Source organism: Neofelis nebulosa, chromosome 16 (genome assembly GCF_028018385.1).
Source record: "Neofelis nebulosa isolate mNeoNeb1 chromosome 16, mNeoNeb1.pri, whole genome shotgun sequence".
NCBI classification, from domain to species: domain Eukaryota; kingdom Metazoa; phylum Chordata; class Mammalia; order Carnivora; family Felidae; genus Neofelis; species Neofelis nebulosa.
The window spans coordinates 46393519-46419349 of record NC_080797.1 but is presented as its reverse complement, the minus strand read 5'-3'; the positions used below and the strand labels follow the sequence as shown (position 1 = coordinate 46419349).

The 25831-nt window shown below is 49.6% G+C and overlaps 1 protein-coding gene and 1 long non-coding RNA gene across 12 annotated transcripts in view; one reads left to right on the top strand and one right to left on the bottom strand.

Annotated features, from left to right (window-relative positions):
* The window catches only part of MSI2 (musashi RNA binding protein 2), a 394179-nt gene that overhangs the window by 245852 nt on the left and 122496 nt on the right, over positions 1-25831 (bottom strand). For all 11 annotated transcript variants that reach the window (XR_009255164.1, XR_009255165.1, XM_058704376.1 and 8 more), the window contains exon 6: positions 14652-14744. Coding sequence is in view for 9 of the 11 variants with exons in the window: in XM_058704376.1 (XP_058560359.1) it covers positions 14652-14744 (93 nt within the window). In the remaining 2 variants the exon portion in view is untranslated. The remainder of the gene's footprint in view (positions 1-14651; positions 14745-25831) is intronic.
* LOC131497808 (uncharacterized) lies at positions 7460-10574 on the top strand. Its single transcript, XR_009255169.1, has 2 exons — positions 7460-7574; positions 8793-10574. It is a non-coding gene; the product is annotated as an uncharacterized LOC131497808 (long non-coding RNA).

Sequence of the window (25831 nt, the reverse complement as noted above, 5' to 3'; positions counted from 1 at the left end):
CAAAATAAACTTATAACAAATAAAAGAAACTCAAAACCATCCATTGAGCACATTAGGAAGGGCATCATACAGATCACCGTAGGGAATTTATAGGAGGACGAATCTGGCATAAGTTAGCAGTTTCGGACTTCGGATACACAGGGGGTGTGTGTGTGTGTGTGTGTGTGTGTGTGTGTGTGTGTAGGGGAGGGATGCACGCAGGGAGGGGACACTATTACTGAGCACCCACGTGACAGACACTGGGCAAACCTGTCTCTTTTTATTCTCACGGCGCCCCTGTAAATAAAATTGTATGCCTGCTTCACAGACAAGAAATGAGGCTCCACAGAGCAAAATCACTAGCCCAAGGCTAACAGCCAGTGGTGGCCTCCAGAATCAAGTTCAGGTCTACCTGAGTCCAAAGTCCAGAATCACTCACCTCCATCCCACATGACCCAGACAATTTCCAAGAGCCTGGCAATAAATGCCAATGGCATCCCCCTGTTCTTTCGAGAGGGGGGAAAAAAGGTACCCACAAACGAGTTCTCTCTGTCCACAGCCAAATTTCCCAACATCAGAGATGTCTGTGCTTCGGCTTAACAGTGATGGAGCTGTTTTTACCGCCCAGCCTGGATGATCACAAAACGACAAGTTGGGGAAGAAACTGCCCAGCGCTGACCTAGTGCCCCCACCCCAGGAAGCCCTACGCTCCTAAGAGCCAACACAAATCCCACCGCAGACACTACCTGATACCTCCCGTTCAGCAGCTCCACTGCTTGTCTAAGACCAAAGATAGAAGAACAGGGGAGACGGTGAGACACGAAAAGATACATCCCATTCCTACCCTTCTCTCATCCATCCCTTTCCCGGGGCAGCTGGGTGTCTACCCTCTACACCAAGATCCACCTGAAAAGCTACCTGCTCCGTGAAAGGCCACGCTGGCCAGGTCCGCCCTGCCCGGAAAGCCCCTTCAGTTCCATTAAACTTTTACTGCAGGGTAGACATAGATCATTTAGGGGCCTGGCTGGCTCAGTCAATACAGCATGCTGCCCTTTATCTTGGGGCTGTGCATTCGAGCCTCACGTTGGGTGGAGCGATTACTTAAAACTAAAATATTTTTAAGGGGCACCTGCCTGGCCGGCTTGGTCGGTGAAGTGTGCGACTCTTGATCTCAGGGTTGTAGGTTCGGGCCCCATGTTGAATGCACAGATTGCTTAAAAATAAAATCTTTAAAAAATAAATAAATAAAATCTTGTAAATAAATAAATAAATAAATAAATAAATAAATAGCTCCTTTATTCCGGGTTCAGGGGAGTGATGGATTCTACATAAAGAAATGTTCCAGATAACAGAATATATTCTATATATTCAGATAACTGTATATACTCAGATAACAGGATATATTCTATATCCCTTAAAGCCTCGTTTTTAAAAAGAAAAACTAATTCCACCATGTGAAACTCCTTCTCTCATGAGTGGCACAGCTCTGCCCTCTGATACAGAGGGCCCATTCATTCTGCCACTGTTTGCTGAGCACTAACTACCCCCCAGGCACTGGGCCAGTCCTGGGGCCACACGGCGAGTCAACAGACCCAGCTCTACCCTGTTGCAATGGACCGTCTACTCGGGGCAAAGAGGGTACACGTGTTTGACTCTTGTCTTGATAAACCAAGATTCCCTTTATGGGTTCGCTCAGTTGTTGGTTTGTTTTCCTTAAGAGACAATCTGTCATTATTTTTATTATTTACTTGTTTGCTCTTGGCTGGTCCTCCCCGACCCCATCCTAAAACTTCAGTGACACGTGAGCAGGGAATCTTGTCTGTTTCGTTCACCGATGCGCCCTTGGCTCCTAGCTCAGTGCCTGCAATTCGGAAGATAATCAAGATCTGGTGAATGAATCAATGAACAGTGAATGATGCACGAGGCTCCAGACAAGATGCCTTCTGGACCTAATGAGGAAGGATGGCTATTTCCATGCACTAAATGGTCCCACAACGTGGCACTTTTAAAGATCGAAGTCTTGTTTGTTTTTATAGGGTTTTTTTCCCCTCCTCTTTACACTGAGTTTATTAACATCTTCCTACCCTTTAATAATTGCGATAAATTCAAAACCAGAAAACCAAGCTTATTAGAATCGCATGTAAAGGAAAAGGAAAGAAAACTTAAATGAGGATGTGAAAAGCTCCCTCAAGAGGCTAAATAAACTCAATAAACAGATTAGCAAATCAATATATATAAATATATTCTCAACAAACATCAGCCAAATGACATTGGGACAATTTCCAGACAGTATCTCCTACCCCCACCACGAGTTTAATTCTTTAAACAAGTTTAAAGAGTTCATCAGCAGGGTCCAACCAGAAGAACTCTCTTTTGGCCCAAATCAGTTCAACGTGTTTTCCATCAAGGCCAGAACAACTCGAAGTCAATTCCACAAACTGGAAGCATCAGGGTAGCCGGACCAAAGTGGAGGCACACGCCGCAGAAGACGACAAGACACTGAATCTCCACCTTTAGGCTGGGAGGACCCAGGAAAGACTCCTCAATCTGTGTGACCCATAAGGAGGGGGGACGAACTGAGTGGTAGGCCCACCCAGAGAAAAGATGGAAGAGCCCGTGGAGTGCGCAGGCGCATGCGCACGCATGCGTGTGTGTGCGCGTGCATGTGTGTGTACACGCGCGCATGTGTGCACACACGCGCGTGTGTGTGCATGCACGCCCACGCGCATGTGTGTGTGCACGCACGCGCACGCCAAGTCGGGGCTACTGCAGGATAGAACAGGAAAGGCAATTCCAGAGGCTGAATCTGGGTCTCGGAGGATAAAATTTACAGCAGCCAGGGGTGCCTAGGTGGCTCAGTTGGTTAAGCACCCGACTTCAGTTAAGCATGCGACGTGAGGGCGTGATCTCACGGTTCGTGAGTTCGAGCCCCACAACCGGCTCTGCACTGTCAGCTCACAGCCTGCTTTGGATCCTCTGTCTCCCTCTCTCTGCCCCTCCCCAGCTTGTGTGCGCTTGCTTGCTCTCTCTCTCGCTCGCTCTCTCTCAAAACTAAATAAACATTAAAAAAGAAGTAGAACACATCTTTCTACATTTATTTATTTTTGATAGACAGAAAGAGACAGAGCACAAGTGGGGGAGGGGCAGAGATAGAAGGAGACACAGAATCCAAAGCAGGCTCCAGGCTCCCAGCTGTCAGCACAGAGCCTGACGGGGGGCTCAAACCTACAAACCGCAAGATCATGACCTGAGCTGAAGTCAGACGCTCAACCGACTGAGCCACCCAGGTGCCCCAGAACACATCTTTCTATAAAAAAAAAACAAAAAACAAAAAACAAAAAACAAAAAAAAACAAACAAAAAAAAAACCTTACAGCAGCTACTACTTCTAACATTTATTAAGCACTTAGGTCTGTTTCTGGCAGAATGCTAAGAACTTAGAATACAGGTATTAGTGCATTTAATCATCATGACAGGCATATAGGGTAAGTCCCATCCTGATTTCCATTCTACAGATAAAGAAATTGAGGAAGAAAGAAATTAAATGACCTGCCCAAGGTTACAGAGCTAATAAATGGGTGAGTTGAGTTTTATATCGGACAGTCTGAGTATAAAAATTCCCCGCCCTTATTACCAGGCAATAAGCTAAACAAGGGGGTCGGCAAACTATGGCCAAGAGCCAAACCCAGCAGCCTTGTGGTTTTGTAAATAAAGTTTTATTGGAACACAGCCACAGCCATTTGTTTTCATACTGTCTATGGCTGCTGTCATTCACGCTACAGTGGCAGAGCTGAATGGCTGTGAGAGACCATCTGGGCCACAAAACCGAAAATAGTTATTATCCGGCCCTTCACAGAAAAAGTATGCCAACCCCTATGCTGAACAGAAGTAATTCTCAATGTTTCTACCCAAGTATTCCTAATGGTCAAGTAAATTAGGGGACAGCCCAAATGACTGGGGACAGAGGCTAATGAAGCCAGCAGCTATCCTGAAATGTCTCCAAGTCTCACGGGTTTTCAAAAACAATTATGCAAATTTTGCATTCTGTGCCATAATATTTCTTCTAATATAATATGTTTAAAGCAAAACAACCATAAAGTCCTAGTTTCCTGGAAGGTGTGCCACAGTAATCCTACGGCACTGCACACTGCTGCTCGTGGGCACTGCATATGCCTGAGGCAGGCGGCCCAGCGTGAGTGGCTCAGGGGGAACAGCAAACCCAGGTGGAACAGCAAACCCAGGACCTCTGCACCCTGGGCCTACTGCAATCCAGCTGAGGTGTCCTAAGCAGGTCATTTACACCCTCCCAACCTTCCTTTCCTAAGTTTAATTTTTTTTTAAATGTTTGTTTATTTTTGAGAGACACACACACGGAGAGTGAGCAGGGGAGGGGCAGAGAGAGAGGAGACACAGAATCCGAAGCAGGCTCCAGGCTCCAAACTGTCAGCACAGAGCCCAACACGGGGCTCGAACCCACGAGCTGTGAGATCATGACCTGAGCCGAAGTCGGACACCCAACCGACTGAGCCACCCAGGCGCCCCATTCGTTTCTTAACTTTAAAACGATGAAATCGTCCTACCTCATGGGGCTGTCTGGACAGATAGAAGTCAAAAGACACATGAAAGCTGTCAACAAATAGGAATCTCGGGATCTGAGCACAGCTGCCAACTTCGCTGGAACGAAGAAAAGCTATGACACCAAGAGATCCTCCTTTTTTTGCTACAAAAACACGTATATCAAGGAAGGAAATGGGGGTGGTCTTTTTAAAAGATAAAAATCGGGGCGCCTGGGTGGCTCGGTCGGTTAAGTGTCCGACTTCGGCTCAGGTCATGATCTCGCGGTCTGTGAGTTCGAGCCCCGCGTCGGGCTCTGTGCTGACAGCTCAGAGCCTGGAGCCTGTTTCGGATTCTCTGTCTCCCTCTCTCTCTGCCCCTCCCCTGTTCATGCTCTGTCTCTCTCTGTCTCAAAAATAAATAAACGTTAAAAAAAAAAAAATTTTTTTTTAAAAATCAAAAAAAATTTCTTCCCTATCAGCGAATCGGCCAAGTCTCTCTCAAACTCCTCCAGCAGGTGTCTGCCCGGTGCTCACCCTGCCCTCCACCCCTCCCTAAGAAAGCTGAGAAGCAGACCAGGAAGGCCACCTCTGGTCATCCCATAATCTTATTTAGATTTCCTGAAGTGAAAAGCCCCCTAAACCGTTTTCTTTCTTTCCAAATACTAACACTCTACAAACAATAAGCAAGTCTGAAGATATTTATCTCCGCTGCCAATTATAAAAGACAGTTGGGGAGGGCGGGGCTGGGGGCTGGGTGGTTCAGTCTAAGGTTAAGCATCCGACTTCAGCTCAGGTCACGATCTCGCTGTTCCCCAGTTCGAGCCCCGCTTCGGGCTCTGTGCTAACAGCTCAGAGCCTGGAGCCTGTTTCAGATTCTGTGTCTCCCTTTCTGTCTGTCTCTTCCGGACTTGCACCATGTCTCTCTCTGTCTCAAAAATAAACAAACATTAAAAAAAAATTTTTTTTTTTTAACGTTTATTTATTTTTGAGACAGAGAGAGACAGAGCTTGAACGGGGGAGGGGCAGAGAGAGAGGGAGACACAGAATCGGAAGCAGGCTCCAGGCTCTGAGCTATCAGCCCAGAGCCTGACGCGGGGCTCGAACTCGCGAACCGCGAGATCGTGACCCGGGCTGAAGTCGGACGCTTAACCGACTGAGCCACCCAGGCGCCCCTAAAAAATTTTTTAATAAATAAAATAAAAGACCATGAGCAAGCTCAACAACCAAAAATCTCTAATTCACAGCTAATCCGATGGCACAAATTGCATCAGACCACCTGAAAACTGACTTCCTGTAAACAAACCACTCTGCTGGGTTTTTTAATCGAATGAATGCCTTATTTTGCTCTTTAACTACAAGGAACTCACTTTTCCCTACACAGGGCAGAATTTTTTACTGTCAAGAGACGGAAAAATAATCCCCAAGTAGGAGCCCAAAGGGTCCTACACTCCAAGTCAACGAGGAGCGAGGAGCACTTGCCCCAGGCCTGGGGTCTGTCGGGGGTGGGTGTGTGGGGGGGTGGGGTGGGGAGTCCTGCCTTCCACAGGCCGACAGCTTGTTTAACAACTTGCAGATCCTGTGCTGGCTCCTGCCCACAGTGGCCTAGTGAAATCAGAAAGGCAGACTGTAAAAGGGTCTGAAGTAAGCGTTCTGGAACACACAGGAAGGAATATTTAAATCTGCCTGCAGGTGGTCAAAGAAGGCTTCAGCCCCTTTAAGAGCTTCAGGACAAGTGTCTCCCCTTTTCTTGCCTCCCGTTTATTCAGGGCGACCAACTCATTCTGGTCTGTATGTCCTAGGTTCCTGGAAACTCGTGTCCTAGGCAAATCAGGACAGTTGGTCACCCTACTTTAATCCAGCCCTGCTCTTCTCCCTACCACCAGGAATAGGTCAACAATATTCATTGTTTGCCTGCAGCGTGTTGTGTTGCCTTCCATCTGCCTCGGGCCTCCCACCACCCCCCCCCCCCCCACACTCGCAACAAGTAATCACCAACCCTTCCCAGTCACCGCCCCTCCATCCAGATTCTTCCATCCTGGAAACGTTCCCTGTCACACAAACGCTCCACGAAGAAGAAAGAACCATCACCCAGGCTGCGGAAGGTATGTGGGCTCATGGCGAAACAAATCCCACTTTGCCAGGAACTCCACTCTAGGAGGACAACACCAAGTGGAGAAAAATGGAGACAAGGATATACAAATTCAATCTATCAAATCTATTTATTTTATGCAAAGTTTTCCCGATGCTTATTAATGCCAGCTTTCCCTCTACCATTTAATCTCTGCTTCCATTTCATTCTTGGAGGCCTGTGATTATTCTAATTCAGCATTTGGATGACTTCATTTCCGCTCAAGTACACCCAGGTCAACTTGGATAGAAAAGAAAGAGGAGGAGAAGAAAAATAATCAGCTAAAAGCTATTAAATATCAGCCGTGTGCCTCATGATTGGTTTTAAAGGCAGTGGTGAGGTTAGCAACAGTCAGAAACTCAACCCTTCTGCCTCTTTCTGCATATTAACATTTTTCTGGGGCTCTCACTCCTATGGCTTCGAATGTAAATAAAGTGCCGATTGGCAGCCCGCTTTTAGCTAATTCACAAACACCAAGTCTGAATATACAGAGCTGTAAAAATTTAGAGGGTGGTAACTTGACAGATCCGGCCGTTCTACAGAGAGACTAATTCTCAGAGGACAAAAGAAGGGGGAAAAAAAGGAGAAGAGAAAGAAAGAGAAAAGAAAAGCATACGCGACCCATGTAATGGGGTATCCAATTGACGGGGTGGGGGGTAGGCAGGAATCTCCATATCAATGTTCACTCCACCAGACAATGGAATGCGGTTTCTATGCCAAGTCTAAATGAACTGAGCGTTCTCTCCCATAAGAACCACTCCTTGCACCCACTGGCACAAGCTTGAACCACGGTTTCTCAGACACTTGCCGTTCCCACTGAAGTGCGTCCAGGGGGAGAAAGGCTTGCTTTCTCATGCTAACAACTCCATTGTAAGTGACGTCTTCAGAGGCTGCCAGGAGGGCTCCGGGAAGGTGAGCTGCTGGAGGTGCTTGAGACCCCTTCCCCTTTCACAGCCCCCCACCCCCATCCAGGGCTCATTAACCCCTTCCTGCCTGGGGCCTCCCTGGCGCCTGGCCTTCCCCTTCTCCGGGCCCCTAGAAAAATTCAGTAAGGATGAACCAAGCGGGGAAGCACAGTTAAACAGCCAAGCCGGAAAGTTCGGGCCTTGCTGCTCTACCTAACTACGCACATGAACCATGGAATTTGATTAGCATAATCTCAAAGTTTTCCCAGCTTGCTACCCAGAAGGCATCCTGTTTTTCTATTTGTGTATTTTAAAACACTGTTAACACAGCAATAATAATGTCTGTCTGATGCATTTGCCCAACAACGGCTGGCTATATTTTATACACTAAAAAGGAAATGTGAAGTTTTCCTAGAAACCTACTATTTCAGGAGCCCCTTTTTAAGAGAGAGAAAAAGAGAGGGAGGGAGGGAGGGAAGGAGGAAAGGAGGAGGGAGGGAAGGAAAGAAGGGAGGGAGGGACAGAGGGAGGGAGGAAGGAAAAAAGAATTTAGAAGTCAGATCGCAAGGTTGGAGTGCCCAATCGATTTCTAACTCAACTCCTGCCACTGGCTGCAGCAGCAATCTAGCCACAGAGGAAAAAGTTCATCAGGAAAACACAAAGTTGTTTGTGTGGTAGGAGGGTTTACCTGCACAGCCCAAGGATCACATTACTTGTGGCTACTGCCTGTTTTCTTGCAGGCACCTGGCCTAGGAAGCCGAGGCAGGCAGACGAAGGCGGTTCTCCTGTTTGCTCACTTCGACTTTTTGCACTCAGCAGCTCTGCCAGGGGTCAGAGGGCAAATAAAGTCCCCTCCCCCATATGACACACTTCCGAAGGGAGAGACTGACACAAACCAGACAGAGAATTAATAAAACATGAGGACAGTGTTGGCCTTGTTCTGGGTTATTACAGGAAGAAAATTTAACACAAAAGTAGCCTTCAGCACGGCCGGCCAGGGAGGGGAGAGCAAACGGGGCCCTTCCTGGTCCACTCCACGGCCATAATTCAAGAAGGCCTGAGCAACCTCAGGGCTCTCCAGAGCAAGGACGAGCAGAGGACAGGCGAGGCTGGGACGTGCCGGCCACTTTCCAGTGAGTCCACCCGGACAAACCACTTCAGAAAACAAACGCCTCCTGGGAGCTTTGGTGCCCACAAAGGACACACGGGGACTTTTGTTTTCCAGGCATGGTCTGAGAGAACCGCACGCCGCACGGAGCTCCATTTATCCACAACACACATTTGGAAGTGATAAAACATTACCTCAGAATCACAGTCCACCGTCAGGAATATGGTAAAGTTGCTTATTTATTTTCTCACAAATCTCTTGCCTTTCAAATTTCAAAGGCTTTATAATATTTTTATGCTAGATCTTAACTCTCCTCACACATACTGTATCAAAAGGACTATCTGAGCAGCGGCCGTGAACATCCCACCTGCACGTAAAACCCAGAGCTAGAAAATAATAGGTGTCAAACCCTTCCTTAGAGCTCACTCTCCGACGATGCCACACACAAGCGGGATAAACGAAAAGATCTCATCATATTAAAAAGCCAATTCATTCTTGCTTTCAATTTTTTTTTTTTCTCCAAAAGCTTTCAAGCACTGTTCTCTGTTCACTCTTATAGGCCCACACACAACCCCGATCCAATAAAAGGACACCGAAGGCCCCCTTCCACCTCGCTTCCGCGGGGCTCCCCTCGGATGGGGCCTGAAGGGCTCTAGGTCTCCGCACCGTTTCCTTGAAGGCCTCTCCTGGCCATCCACCACAACAAGGGGCTGGCCCAGGAAGGGGTTAAAGCCCTCATGTCAAACCGCAAACTCGGGCACTGGCCCAGAAGGGACATGGGAACCGGGGCCTCCGAGTGATAAAGGCCGGATTGTAGCAGCCCACTGAATTGGAAATGACTTGTAGGCCTAATGAAACAGAACTTTGGCAGTAAAACAGAATGAAAGGAACCAGACAATAAAAGGCTGGAACAAAGGGTGCAGAGTCGCTTCGGCTTAGCAAAATAAGCTCACTTTGTTGGTGGGGAAAGCCAAAGCCGATTAGGATAAACCAACGACTGAGCGTAAGTCTTCCAAACTAATTACACAGTTCACCATGTGAAGTATAATTGGAAGCCTCCAGATGCGGGCTGCTTGGCTTTCACAGGAGTTACATAAAGTGAGAATTACCTAGCGAGCCCGGCACCGAGCAGCCCTATCATCGAGGTGAGCAGCTGAAAGGTGCAGATCTGCTCCATCCGGGACGAAGCCGAGAATTCATTAAGTTTAAAGGCCTCTTTTTGATCTCCAAAATCCTATAAGTGAGAATTTAAGAAACCGGTACTTGAAGGAGGGGCCGAAAGGGTTGAGAAGGAGGAAGCCCGCACACTCGGGGCTTCTTTGATCCCAGTGCTTTTTAATTACCAAGCCGGGCTCTTCCGGACGGCTATGCAGGCAGAATGGCGGAGAACCCTGCGATCGACTGTCTGGGTCTGTACGTGCACAGCGAGAGCACCATTCATGTGCCACTTTCCGGAATAGTCTGTGTACATCATGCCTGTACATATGAAATCGTGAGCACAGATAACGTCCACCAGGAAACCTGAAGCAGTGAAATAAATTGCTGCACATCAACATTCTTGACCAATGGACAAAACCCGCTCCCTCCGAGTACAGGCTGCTTCGTGGTGAAGCAGGAGAGGGGGGCTTACAAACAGCAAAGAAGAGGCTAGGTTGTACAAAAGTGACTGTCTGGGCTCTCCCCAGCATGGACTGTGTGATCTCAGACAACTCCCTGACCTTTCTCAACACCAGTGTGGCCATCTGCGTGATAAATATTCCACCTTTCTTGCTTGGACAGCCTTGAGAATCGAATTTTAGAAGGCATCAAACAGCTTAGCACAAAGCACACATCCCCTGAAGTCAGAAACATCAACTGGTAGCAAAAGAAGCTCTTGTAGTAAAATCTGAACTTCACAAATTCTGAGTCTTCGTTTAATTCAGATCAAGCACATGTAAAAAGGAGTTGGAAATACTCTACGGATCCCTAGATCTTACTCATAGGATGAAGATTCCGGTTTATAAATAGCAGCTTTTTCCAAATAGAGAATCCCTTCACTGTTTCTGCAACTTGAAGTCCAGAAATTAGCTCCACCACAGTTACGACTGTTTCACTTACTCTATCACGCTTGGTACTATTGAGAATCTCTTGCTTTAGTTACGGTCTACAGATGCCTTATCTATCTATCCAGCCATATACCCTCCTACGCATGTTTATTGAAACACATTTTCCAGATTATTAAATTTGCAAGCTTGAAACCAACCTTAGGAATAACCTAGTTCAGGAGTTGGCAAATCATGACCCACGAGACCAATGCGGCCCACCGCCTGTATTTATAAATAAAGTTTTATTGGAACACAGCCACATCCAATTATGGATTGGCTATGGCTGCTTTCTCCACACAAGAGCAGAAGTAGATGTTTATAACAGAGACCCTATGCTCTGCAAAAGCCAAAAATATCTACTATCTGACCCTTCCCAAGTTTTCCAATTCCTTCCCTTCGAGAAGAAACTGAGGCCAGGAAAGAAATGGCCTGTTAAGGTGTCACAGTGGGGTCACTGCACAGTCAGGCCCACCATGAGCACTTTGGCTAGCTTACCTTTCTCTAATGACCGCATCAGAACAGCTACCCAGGGGGCGAGGATGGCCATCCAAGGTAGCAGAATCCTTATGCCAATGGCCACCCTTCATAATCTCATCTTAAATATAAACAAGTAATGACATCCCTAACCAGGGGGGTGGGGGTAAATTTCTGGGAGGAGGGTGGGAGAAAAGCACAAAAGGGTTTACAAACCTCCAATTTGAGTTATTTAAAGCTCCCGGTGTGGTGTTCTGCACCCACTCTACTTACAGTAATGACATATTTAAACTCCCTGAGCTCAGCCCCATGATAGCAGTCTCACCCATCTTGATTGCCACCTGAAATAAACAGTTGAAGCAGCTGCCACCTCAGGCACGATGGGAAGGGTGACGGGAGTGAGGAATGACAGTGAGGGAAACCTAAAACGTGGGTGGCAAATCCTGAACGGAGGCCTGGGAGGATGGAAAGTTCTGGACATGGAAGAAGAGGAAGTAGGGTGTTTGGGATTTTTTTTTTTTTTCCTTCTGGCTGCTATCCTGCCTTACCTGGGAAACCTTTATTGAGACCCGACCTCCCTGACCCTTATTGTTCACCTTCGTCGAAGGACTGGACGACACCAAAATCCACCATGCAGGTAAAAGCAGGCAACGAATGTCCAGTTGCCAGCACTGTCCCGGGACCACAGGGGGTCATGGTCTTTTCCTTTCTTTTGCATCCTCCCCACCCCAAGTCCATCCTGCGGATTGATCCGAGGTTGGAACAGGACCCAAAGTTCAGGTTCTGCTATCGGACAGGCCTGGAGGAGAAGTCTGCGTCCCACACTACCTTTCAAGGGTGACCACGGTAGCCTCCCCGAGAAGAATTCAACGAGATAATATAAGTCAACGGCCTGACCCAGCACCCAACACTTAGTACGGAATCACTAACACCACACCTCGTAGTTAACCAACTAAAAAGAGCCCCAAACCCCTTTACGGCCGGGAATGTGCACAAGTGTGTGAGTCTACTTCACACAGGCGTGTGTGTGTGTTCTGTTTTCTTCACCCAGAACATAAACTACCGAAGGGTAGAGTCACTTTGTCACTTTGCCGCTGGATTTACTTAGCGCCTTAAGGCCCAGTGGCGGGGTCTCTTCTCTTTGGATCAGTCTGGATTCAAGTGAATTACACCGGAATCCTGAGAGGTGGTGGGTGGGCCCTGCCCAAGGGGCCACAAACATAACACCGGCCACCAGCAAGAGGAGGAATAAACCCCTCTGAAGACAGACCCAGATAATACACAGAGCACGTGCATGAAAGAAGCTACTAAAATAGGAGCACAGACAACGTTACGGTTCTGAGACATTCAAAAGTCTCCTTAGTCCTTTAATGACACACCTGATAAGTTTACACAGCCTGCTGGACTCTACAAATGTTACTGCTAAAATGAACTGAGCAGCTCCAGACCCAGTGCGGGCCACGCCAGGGAAGACGGTCTGTGAACGCCTCCGTGACAACGGACAACCGTTCTCAGGGCAGGGATGGTCGCTGCCCTGGGCCCGGCCAAAGCTCACAGAGCTTCCCACTGCTGGCAAACTGGTCCCAACCGGTAAGTGTTAATGAAAAAAGGCACAGAGTCAGAAGAGAAAGGGGGAAGCGAGGGAGAAGCCGGAGGCGGGAACGTGCGGAGAGGTGTTGCAGGTACCGGCCTGTTTGGGAAACTCTCACAGCCCATCTGGGCAGCACCGGCTTCCCTGACACCCACCAACAGGCCCACGAGATTCCATAGCAGGTTATGGCTCAAGCAAGAAACCCCGCCTGCAAACACGTCTGCAAACACTACCCGCCCCCCACCCCCCCACCCCCCCACCCCCCCACCCCGGGCCTGGTTGTAGCGGCAGAACTGGAGTGAAGGGGCTCACTCTCCCGAGCCTTCCATTACCCAAGCTGGACCTGTCTTATTTAATTACTTCCAACCTCTCTCCAGAGGCAGGGTGGGGCTGGGCGAGGCACAAATTCCGCCCCCCCGCCCCCCCCCCCCCCCGCGCTTTAAATATGTCTTGAAGAGAAAGTACACGGTCACCACCACACTCAGCTATTCTCTGAAACCGGCCAGAATGAATCAGCCCCCAACGGGCAAGGCGAGGCAGGGCCACGGGGACGGCGTCTTTCACAACCGACCTGGAAGGGCAGTTAAGTGCCATTCTGAATGCAAGGCCGGCCCGGAGGAGGCTGCTTTCTCTTTGTTGCGTGTCTCCCATCCGTGCAGAAATTGACTATTACCAAAGACAGGAAAATCTCCTTTTGGAGGCTAAATAGCAGTCACAGCACTCCTCCGAGACGAGAGCTCACAACAGGACACGCCTGGGGACAGGGTCACAGCGGCCCATCGCCTTGGACAAATAAATAAAAGCACAGAACCTTCGGACCAGTCGGCAGTCAGCAGTGCCTTATACCACCTAGGGCAAGCACAACAGCCGCACAGGGGGAACTGAGTGACAACGCTTAGGACAGGCGCACAGTGTCTTCTCGGGACGCAGTCCTCTGGGGACACAGGCCTGTGCAGACCACCCCACACCCGGGCTCCCAGGACAACATCCACGACTGCTCAAAGATGAGGGAAGCAGAGGGCCGGCCCAGCCACTGCCAGCCTCCTGGGACACAGCAGCCAGAGGACAGGTGTCACTCAAAGCCAGCAGGGCCAGTCTCCCCACAGGCTGCCATGCTGGAGCCCTGGAACAACGTTACTTTCCAAAGCCCCAGCTCCCCCGCCAACCAAAAAGAGGCTGAATTAAGCACATCACCCATGGTTACATGTCCCGTCTGTCTGTCTGTCTGTCTGACTCTGTATAACCCGCACACTCTCACCCTCCGTTTCCTGACTGACTGGGAGGATTGTGTGTTGCTCCCAGCCTGTTCCAGCAGCAGAGCCCAGGGGATAATTTTACTTCTGTCTCACATACATTCTGACAGGTACAGTCCCAAGCATCTTTCCTGAGTCTCCGTGGGCATCTGACAGGGGAAGGTTCAGCCACCAAAGGCCCGCGGGAGCTTCCTCTCTTAATGCATCTTCCAGAAAGGCACAGAAGGAAGCCCAGCATCGACTCACAGGCCTCTAGCAGCTTCCGTGGGAGCTCCTGTCCTGTGAGTCACGGCCCCACATCCCTCCCCAGCCGCTGCCACCACCAGCTCCCAGCCCAGGCCCCACGTGGTCACCAAATGGCAGCAGAACCCCACTGAAAGGCTGCTCTGTCTGTCTGCTCCTGCAGGCACGCAGGGCACCGTGCCGACCACAAGCCGGACTCCTCCATGTCAGCTCCTGACAGATTTCACTTAAATCTTGACAACCAAGTTCAAGGACAAGGTTCTCGAGGACGCAGGTGCAGCAAAAGGGGGGGGGGGGGAGGGCACGGCAGCCAGCCCCACGCACCACTTACCTTGCCAAACTGCTCAAAGTACTGTTTTACATCCTCCACCACCGTGTTCGCAGATAATCCGCCTACGAATATTTTCTTTGTTCTTGTGACCATCTGCAAGAAACGACACGAGGAGGGCATGGGTTAACCAGGTTATCTGAAGCAACGCTCGCCAAGATGCTGAAACAAGCCGCTTTCCACGTTTCTCTAAGAAGGCAATTCTAGATAAATTTGAGCTGCGCGGAGCGGGCCCTGCAGACATCTCAGAATGCTGGAGACAGCCACTCTGGATTTCTCAGGCCTTCAGCCCACAATCTACGAGCTTGAGTTGCACACAGACACAGAGTGGACTTTGGTACCTCTTCGGCCATGACACGAAGCTTCATTCTGATTTCCAGCGCAAAGAGAAAAGCGGCACGTTCAAAGCTATTTCGAACCTGAGACATGTGAACAGAATTACGTGCATAAAAACCTGTGGCCCAGAAAGTGCCGTAAACTTTGTCAAGAAGAAACTGACACGTCATTCAAACGTACGGGCGGGCTGTCTACGTGGAGCCGTCCCACGTGCTGGTTTGTGTGCGCCAACAAGACGGAGGCTGACCTCCCACTCAAGGGTCACTCTCCAAGTGACCTCACTGGGCCACTGGGCCTCATTCTCCTTTCCCCTCTCGATTCCGCCATTATCCACCCTGATTCACCCTACACTCAGTCAAGGCCAGCCAATCCCCAGGTATCCAACCCTTTGTCCACACCAATCTTTCTCCCTGGAATGCTTCCCCATGCCTAAGTCTCCCATGGCAAATTGTCACCATCCCGCAAGACCCAACGACCTTCTCCAAAATGCAAGCTAATCTATATAGTCGCCACATCCAGAAGCTGTCCCTATCTCTTCCAGAACCCTGACACTGCACCCGCCAGTCCCAGCACCCACTTCTTCCCACCTAGAGCAGAAATCATTGATAATCCTGGCTTTGTTACTTTTTCCCCCAGCCTGGGAATTCCCGATTCTTCTCGGTACCCTCCACGATGCCAAGTCCACGGCCAGGCCCACACCAAAATGGTGGACGCGAAAACAAACGAATGTGGTCATGTTTCAGAATTCTACCAGTTCCAATGCAAAGGGAAAAACTTCAGAATACAAACGGTTCAGAGAAGGAGCCAGATATAGGTAGGCGCCAAAAGTGAAACAAGAAAATAAATGTTATTCTGAACACAGAGCTTACACTGTATGTGTGTGTGTGTGTGTGTGTGTTTTAATGTGACATAAAACATTTTTTATTTAAATGTTCAATAAAAAAATGTTCAACCTCAGTGGGTACAGGGTCTCACCAATTTGGCTGCGTATGGTAAAAGCCCAACGTCTTAACCTGATGGGAGAAATTCTATCACAATGCACATGTGTATCAAATCATAATGTTTGCACACTTTTGTCAGGGACACCTCGATAAAGCTGAGGGAAAAATGTTTGATGAGACCATTCAAATAAAAGCATGACAGGGGCGCCTGGGTGGCTCAGTCAGTTAAGTGGCCGACTTCGGCTCAGGTCATGATCTCAAGGTCCATGGGTTCGAGCCCCGCGTCGGGCTCTGTGCTGACAGCTCAGGGCCTGGAGCCTGTTTCAGATTCTGTGTCTCCCTCTTTCTCTGACCCTCCCCTGTTCATGCTCTCTCTCTCTCTCTGTCTCAAAAATAAATAAATGTTAAAAAAAAAATTAAAAAAAAAAAAAAAGCATGACTGAAGGGGCACCTAGGTGGCTCAGTCAGCTGAGCATCCAACTCCTGATTTCAGCTCAGGTCATGATCCCAGGGTCATGCGATCAAGCCCCGCTCCAGACTCCATGCTAAGCAGGGAGCCTGCTTGGGATTCTCTCCCTCTCTCTCTCTCTCCTTCTGCCTCTCCTCCACGTGCCCTTTTTCTCTATCTCAAATAAATATTCAAAAGTGAATAAAAGCATGACTGAAAACCCAAAATAAGTGAACAAGACAAAGCTCAGAATGGTTTTTAAAAATTCACAGTGGCATGTATGTTTATTACAATTCCATGGAGAGTGCCTAAATACGGGGGCCACGGCTGCCAGGATTGCCACTGTCCCCAAGGCAGAGACACACTGGCCGAGGGAATGTACCAACCAAACGGTTTCCTACAAGAGTGCCCTGGCCGGAGCACCTGGGTGGCTCAGAGCGGGTTGAGCACCTGACTTCGGCCCAGGTCACGATGTAGCAGCTCGTGAGTTGGAGCTCCACATCGGGCTCGCTGCTGTCAGCCTGTCAGCGCAGAGCCCACCTCAAAGCCTCTGTCCCCCTCTCTCTGCCTCTCCCCTACCTGTGCCATCCCCAAAATAAATGTAATAAATAAATAAACAAAGAAATAAGAGTGCTGTGGCCGAGTGGCTAGTGGCAGGCTGTGTGCTGAGGAGCGCCCCCCAGAGGTTTCGGCCCCACGCTCTGCACTGTGAAGTCCTGGACCACCAGGCCCACCTAACCCCAAACTCCCATCAACCAGGAAGCACGATGGCCACAAAAGGAGACTCTCAGACTTCAAGGAGCTCACACTTTGGCTTAGAGGCTTCTGGAAGGGACGTGTGCCACCACAGCCCGTTGACCGAGCCCCATCTGGAACCTCCTTGTAGTGGACATGCTGCACTATTTTAAAAGGACATTGTCCTAGCAATGCCACGCACTTCCTGTTGGCTGTGAGAGCCAGGCGGTGGTTGCATGTGCGTTCAAAGCTGTGATTTATCGCTTTTCGGCTCTCTTCAGATGAACGGGAGACGAGAGAAGATAAGGCACACAAGACGTTCTATGAAGATCCCACCCGCACCCAGTACCAACTCCAAGAACCTCTCGTTAACGGCCGGACACCTTATTCTGCTCCCTCCGGTGGAGCAGGTCACCTCCTCGTGACACTCTCAGTCCCTCTCCAGATGGACATCTCTCCCTACACTCACTGACCGCCAGCTTTTGCCATCTACCTTTCCTAACGTGTGCACTCAACAGATACATGAAGTGGTAGGTGTGGGAGCCCACGTTCCAGTACAACGTGTGATTTAATCCACTATAAAATGGAGATATAATAATTAGCCTACCACGCGAGGTTCCTATTAGGACTAAATTAAATAACATATGCCAAAGTGTCTAGCAGGACACCAGGCAGATGCTAGATAAGTGGTCACCGTAACTGAATCCAAAGTCAATTACTAAATTCATCCTTCAAGCTCAGAATAGATGTGCGGCAGAAAGACACCTTGCACAAAGATCTTTGATAAATCCACTCTTGGTGCCCCCGTTCTCTCCCACTGTAATTTCAAAACCGTTTTCCTACATCTCTACGTGATTTCGGATGGGCAGGGACTCCCAATAGTTTCACTTCAGATTTTTCATTCTTTTTTTTTTTTTTTCCACCCAGCCAAGTAATTAAATATCTATAAAAAACACTAATCTGACCCACAAACATGCACTCATGGTGTTCTGAACTTGAAGAAACTCTGGAGAAGCATTCCATAAAATGAACCCTATGGTCCCATTTACACGTTGTTTAGAGCCAGGTGGGTACAGAGCAGGCCCTATTTATATTCCAAGTGTTCACATGGACCCAGATAATTAAACGAGTAACATGTCTTCATTCCAAATAACAGAAGTCAACAGAATGTTCATTCCCCAGTAACCGGTTGAGTGCAAAGGTCCCCTCTTACACCCTCTACTGCTGCTCAACAGCAGTAAACCTATCAAGCCAGAGCCCTAAACACTGGGGCAGACACCCAGCTATAAATCTGCACGGTCCAAAAAAAGTCTTTAAAATACTTTTTTTTAGAAGGATGAGAAATCCCAGGCCCCAGACACTGCGCCAAAGTGCCCGAAGTTACTAAAACATCCTCTCCAGGAACAGCTCAGATACAGTGATGGATCCCACTCTTCAGCAAACACTAAAAGGAAACTGGTTTAATCAAAACCTTCCAGACGTGAAAAGGCCAGTGGGAAGATGTGTAATACTCGGTTAGCTGCTCACCAATGGCTTGGCTTCAGGAGAGGAGGGCATGGCTTGGTGGGGGGGCGGGGGGGGGGGTGCTGGCAGGGGACGACAGGGCTCTGCACGGTGACCTCTCCCGCTAGGGGCACACTGGGAGAAATAGGAGTGATTTACTTTGGGAATCCTGATGGCATCACTGCTAAATGTACTGTGCACTGCTCGATGATTTGCATTCTGAAGAGGGACACTGGAGCCAGGAAGAGGACTCTAGAATCACACATTCTTCCCTCTGTTTCCCTTCTACCTACTGAGGAGGGCTGCACGGGGATGTGGCTGCATGTTGTGCCTGGGCTCTCAGTGGGACTAAACGGAGGTCCTCAAATTCCCATCGATTATCAAAGTTTCTGTGTCCGAGTGTGCACGCGGGCGTGCCTGTGCGCGTGTATGCATCTGGGGGAACTCTCTAGTCCCGAGACCCTTAGTCTTGGCTTCTACTCGCCCCAGGAACCAATCAGCATCCCCAGAAATTTAACCCTCTTCTGCAACAGCGAGCAGGACAAGTTACCCACTAGTCTCCCTGACTCTATAATCCTTTGCATTAGAAAAAGTCCTCTCTGCCCGTAGTGGAGAGAGCCACCTGTGTTTTCTTCCTGTGCCAGGCCCTTCGGGTAACTGTTTCCTAATCCACAGCTTTCACACCAAGACAGTACTTAACCACACAAAGCAAAGGAAGATGGCCCCGCATACCGAAATGCTGAGGCGGCCCCGGGCGGCCCCCACAGCACACCCAAATGGAACGAGCCACTCATCTGTTCCAGAGAGGGCTCACTCCAAAATCCACTAGGCAAGTGATCTTAAGTGTCCTTTCCATGGAGCTTTTGGTGGAAGGGTTGCAGAAAACACTTTGTATGTGCGAATGCTTTCCACTCTTTGAGACACTAGAAACCCACCAAGAGCCCTGCACCCCTTGTTGACAGCCACCTCCCTCAACAGATGCCCTTAATTTTATAATCTAGGGCGGCACTCTGGGAAATGGGGTGTGTGTGTGTGTGTGTGTGTGTGTGTGTGTGTGTGTAGCAAGAGGTGGGGGGAGTATTCAGGCTCTCACAAATCATTGCTGCACATTCTGCATCTAGACCCGTAATTTAACTAAACACCACTGCTCTCCACACCTCTTGGCTCCACAAAGAAAACCCCAGCACCCATTCCAGTTTGGAAAATTGCTGTTTACACATCAGAACTGGCCAAAGCCAGCTGCTAACCAGAGCTGCAAAGAACACTCCACCTTCCTGCTTCTAACCAGAGAGTTCCTTTTTTTTTCTTTTTAAGTTTCAAAAAATCCCTTTAAAAAACTAGGTTTGCATCTGAAATGGTCACTCAGAGTGGGGCCAGTGGTTGTATTTTTAAAAAAATTTTTAACGTTTATTTATTATTGGGAGACAGAGAGACACAGAGAGTGAGCAGGGGAGGGGCAGAGAGAGGGGGAGACACAGAATCCGAAGCAGGCTCCAGACTCCGAGCTGTCAGCACAGAGCCCGACATGGGGCTCGAACTCACAAACCGTGAGATCGTGACCTGAGCTGAAGTTGGTCACCCAACCAACTGAGCCACCCAGGCGCCCAACCCACTGGTTGTATTTTTGTAAAAGAGGATAAAGTAGATGAGTGAGAGAGAGGGGAGGGGGAGAGAGAGAGAGAGAGAGAGAGAGAGAGAGAGAGAGAGAGTGTGTGTGTGTGTGTGTGTGTGTGTTAAAAGCAGAAGGTGGGGGTACTAGAAAAATTACTTTGAAGAATAAGATTGACGGGGAACACTTAGCTCCAAGAGCTTTGCCTCAAAGATATTTATTAGTTGTCACACAGGAAAACAACAATAATTGCAAATGTTTCTCATCCGGACAGATGCATGGAAAGGCAGGAAGTGGCTCTGGAGAGGCTTGAATGGGTAGGAGAGAAGCCCAAGGAAATTAAGTCAGCTCTTGCCATCGCCACGTTCCTGCAAAGAGCTCAAATTCCCTCTTTGGTTAAAAACATGAGCCATCTTCACTGCCCAAGAGCGCAGGCTGGTTCACAGAAGCTCTCTCATCTGTGGGAGTCCCAAGGGGGAGACAGCCCAGGGAAGATGAGAGAACAGTGGTGCCAGGCAGGATTTTGCAAACCTGTCACCCCCGTTGTGCAGATGGAAAAACCAAGTCCCAGCAAGGTGGCCCAGGTGTTGGTTAAAGGGAAGGCGAAGTGACACGGGAGAACGGACATGCCGGCAGATACTATTCAATTCCATCCCAGCGTCGGAAACTGGTGAGCACTTTGTTCTTCAGATTCTAGGATGAAACTGTGCGTTATAATCAATTGCGTGTCGGTTCTCCGCATCTGAGAATTAAGCTCAATCTCTGTACGGCAAAGAAGCTATCGAAGGGCTAACTGGGGTCCCCGAAGTCCCGAACTCCACATCCCCACTCCACAGGGAGTTTCCTCCGAGGAACGTGCCCTCTAAAATCCCCAAGTTCCCCCAGTATTTTTTTCCATCCTTCCCTCCTCCCTCTAACACTCCTGCTACCAGCTCCGTCCTATCTGAATCCGGTGGCAAAACTCACTTAGCAGACCAAACCAGAACCCAGGTCAGGTACCAGTATCTTCTCCAAATGATTCCCCAATCACATGTGGGGAAAGACCGTAGTGGGCTGACCACTAGGCCCACCTAGCTCTTCAGAAACAGAGCTTTTTCAGATGTAATCGGTTAAGGATCTTGAAAGGAAATCGTCGTGGGAATAGGGTGGGCCCCAAATCCAATGACTGGGGTCCTGACACAGAAAGGCCATGAGAAGATGGAGCCAGAGAATAAAGCGGCACGCCTACAAACCAAGGGACACCAAGAGTTGCCAGCAGCTACCGGAACGTAGAAGAGAGGCACGGACGGTGCCTCAGAGTCTCCAGAAGGAACGAGCCCTGCCGAGCCCTGATTAAAGATGTCTAGACTCCCGAACTGGGAGGAGAAGACACTTCTTTCGCTTCAATCCACCCAGACTGTGTTAGTTTGTTCCGGAAGCTCCAAGAAATGGATATGAAGGACACTATAGCCCTGGTCTTGCCTTTTCTTGGTGACCGTGGAGCCAGAGTCCACATGGAAGCTCCGCCATCATGGAGGACGAGGACGCTGCACCGACAGGTGTGACAGTCTACACCTGCCCTCCCACGGAAGGCAGGCCACACTCATCACGCTCAGCGTGGAGCCTGCCGGGGACTCCCTCCCTGCCCCTCTCTCTGCCCCTCCCCTGATCGCACTCTCTGGCGTGTGCGTGCTCACTCACTCTCTCTCAAAATAAATATTGTTAAAAAACAAAAAAGTAAAATAAAATAAAGTTTTAAAAGGATGAATGGATGAATTAAGTTGTGATATATCTGTGTAATGGAATATTATTCGGCCACCAAAAGGAACGAAATACTGGCACACGCTACAACGTGGATGAGCCTTGAAAACGTGGCGCTAAGCGAGAGGGGCCAGTCATGAAAGGCCACACATAGTTTAGGATTCCATTTGCATGAAGGTTCATGACAGGGGTCGCTACAGAGACAGAAGTACATTAGTGGTTGCTCAGGGCTACGGGAGAGGGGGCAATGATGGCTATCAAGAGTATGGGGTTTCTTTCTGCGGTGATGATAAGGTCCCAAAATTGATTGTGGAGATTGCACACGTATCTGTGCTACACTAACAACCACTGAACTGCCTCTTAAATGGGTGAATCATACGGCATATGAATTATATCTCAATAAAGCCATTCTTTTTTTTTTTTCTTGTCCAAGACAAGCCAAAAAGATCCCTAAATCAAGACCCTGACTGCAAAAAGAGCTTAAAATAAACCCAAGTGCCGAAGAAAGTATGCTCTCCCCGGCTGCTTCATCCACCAGCCAATTCCACATGCTTTGATTCACCCCTGGTTGACCACTGGACAAAGGTGTAACAATATTTGATGTTGCCAACTGCAGAAATTAATTGAACTTCAGAGGAAACTAATTATAAATATAACCCCAAATGTTTCTCAGAGCTCTCTCTCGAGCTCTCTCTCCCCATCTACAGCTATTAGCCGGAGACCAGTAGGGTTCACGCTACCATTTGGCACTCCCCCTAAATAGCTTTAAAATTGGAAGGAAAAAAAAAAAAATAGCCTTCATCTATATGGGGCCGGAATATAATTTACACACAATTATCCAACATAGTCAGGTTACAACATTACCTCTGATTAAAACAACAGTAACTCACCTAAAGGAGAACGTGATCTTGTAATGAAATGATCGGCCTGCTCCAGCGGCCTCCCCACCTCCAGCTCGGGGTGTTCTGCCTGGCTCCCTCCGAGGCTAATTTAAAAATACTACTTCCTCTTACCCTTCAGCCCGCTTGGGTGACCTGTCTATACAGATTGGTATCAGAGAGTAATATCCTAGACGGAGCACTCCGACCGGGGGCTCCGGGAGGTAAGAGAAAAAGGTGCAGAGATGGAGTGTTGCCTGGGAAGTGACAGGAAATTAAGGATCACGAGCCACACGTCAACTGCTGCTGAGCGAGGTGGCTGGCTGGCCATCACCCCAATCCCAGGCACCCAAGCTGTTCCGCATCCACAGGTAGTTTCTCGGTCACTCGGTCCTTCTTGGAGCCCCCACCCCCGAATACTAGCCACAGAGTGAGTCACGGGAGACCCCGACAACACTCTCCAGTGTTGTAATGATTGCCGATACGTAGATGCAATTAAAACCCATAATCTTTTACAGCAGCGGTATTAAGCGAAATTAAGTAAGTACCCTTTACTGTTACTGGATTTGCAAGGAAGCCATGCATTTCTGCATACCAAAGAGGCGCCTCCAAAGTCCTGGCAAGGCAGCCAATGCAGATTCTTAATAAACCTCAGAAAGAGGTGGGGAAGAAGGGCCAGCCAGGATGGCTGGTGTGAACGCGGTTCCTTCCACGGGTGCCTGTCACTCCCACTGTGGAGTCTGGCGGAATTCTCCTGAAGACCTGGAGGATGCCTCACTGAGGGGCAGGGCCCTGGAAAAGCTGACGCCGATGGTCAGAGGGCCCCACGGCTAAAGCAGAGGTCCAAGGTGATCCGGCCTACGGCAGTGCTCCAAACGAAACAACGACAATAACTTTGAAACATGTTCTCTCTGTCCACCTGCTTGCATTTTCAGGCATGCCTGTGTAGACAGAGGCAGAGTAAATAACCACCCTGGTGGGTGAGATGAGATTAGGTCAACTCTCTTAACAGTTCTGGTCCTCACATATCGCCCTGAAAAATGGGCCTAAAAGCCTGGCCTGGGTAACATAAACTGAGGCAGCAAATGTGGAATTAGAACTCCAAGAAGGCCGCCCACAGGAGTTCCTGCACCCTCCAAGAAGGGCAGGAAGGAAAGCCTGGCCTCGGAGCCCAGGCTTCTAACACCAACCCTTCTGGGGGATTCTCTCCAGCTCCAGCCTCCCTGGTGCCTACGTGCAGGCCAAGAGGCGCCCGAGGCCCGTCTCGAGGCCCCGGGGGGATGTGCTCGGTGCACCCCTTCCTACTTCCCAAACTGCTCCCTCCCTAAAACATCTCAGGTCACCCGGGTAGCAACCACCAGAGAGACGTTTTTTTCTCCACAGAAGTTCAGTGCTTCCAAGTTTGCTGGAACCAGAAGTAAACACCCACTCCTCGCCCGGCCGCCTCAGGGAGCCCTGCCTCCTCCACAGGGCGCTTCGGAAACCTCTAGGGACAGGCTGAAGAGCCACGTCAGAAAGCACGGTCAGATGCTTGGTTGAGGAAAAGCAAGCTTCGGAGGGTACTCTGCATTCTGCATTCTGGGAAAGACTGCCCGAGACAGAGAAACTTCTAGAACCCACCCCAGTGAGACATGACAGCAACAACTACACGGCTCTTCTTAGGAGGGAAAGCATTAAAAACTTTGCTGGCAGGCAGGCTCTGAAGCCAAGGCAGCCCATCCCCCAAACCCTCCAGTTGATTTCTTGAAAGGAACAAATGGCAGCCTTAACCCTTAGCCTTGATTACCTTCATTAGCATATTTTAGATGCACGGCAATCAGTTCTTGATGAGCAAGTTTCACCTAATCCACGGAGCTGGGCCAGGCTGCAGGTAGCACCGGGTGCTCGACCCAACAGCGCCTCAGAATCTCCCGGGGTGTCTTGTAAACCTAGGGATACCGGCCCCGCCCTCGGGATGCCGATCTCATTGGTCCGCGGTGAGGCCTGGGTAGTTTTTAAACATTCTCCAGAAGATTCTACTGTGCCGGCAGGGCTCTTAAGGAGAAGCCGCTGGAAGCTGGGAGCACTGGCTTGAGTCCCAACTCAGCCACTTCCTTAGTGTAATTGTAGGCAAGCCATGTGTAAAGTGGGGGCAATAGCTACATGCCCCAGAGCCGCGATAGGCCCCGCAAGACGGAAGTGTGTGAACTTCCTGGCGCATAGTAGGTTCTCAAAAGATGACTGCTGAATTACAGGAGAGGGACGCCGGAGACCAAAGGGTGTAAGAAGACACTGTAGAGAACGGTCTCTGGTGGCAAGACATCCTCATTCATTCATTCTGTCATCAAAGGTGTTTTGAGGACCTACTGTGTGCCAATTATTGTGCCAGGCTCTGTGCATGTGAAGTCTGCTCTGAAGATGCTTCCTGTCAAGTAAGAGGCTGTGTTACAGTAGCAAGGTGGGGCTTTGGGAGCGCAGGACTTGAGGCCTGAAGGTCAGCAGCAGGAAGACAGGAAAGAAAGGGGAGAAGGACCTGCCCGGCGGGAGCAGCAACATCTTCAACACTCACCACAGGGCTGCAAGCAGATCTGAGCGACTATGGCTAAGGTGGCAACGGAATACAGAGAGGAGAGGGGCCAGGCCGGGCAGGGAAGGCCCCACAGGCCAGGGGCTGAAACAGGGAAGCCACTCTTCGCTCAGGCTGCGAAAGAGAAAAGCAGGGCCATTGTGGGGATTGGGTCATTTAATGCTAGGTGTTGGCAAGGAGGCCTGGGCAAGAGTGAGAAGAAAAGCAAGCACCAGAATAAAGGCACCGAGACACCAGTCCTAGTGCCCAGGGTGGGCCTGGGGTCAGTTTCCCACCAGAAGGTCCCTCCCTGCTCCACCATTACACTATTCCGGAGACATCGGGGCTGGGGCAGGTGGGGGGCAGGGGGGGGGAGGGGTGGGGGCAGGTAGGGGGGTGGGTGGAGGCAGGTGGGGGAGGCATCAGGAGAGATAAGCACATTGCATCC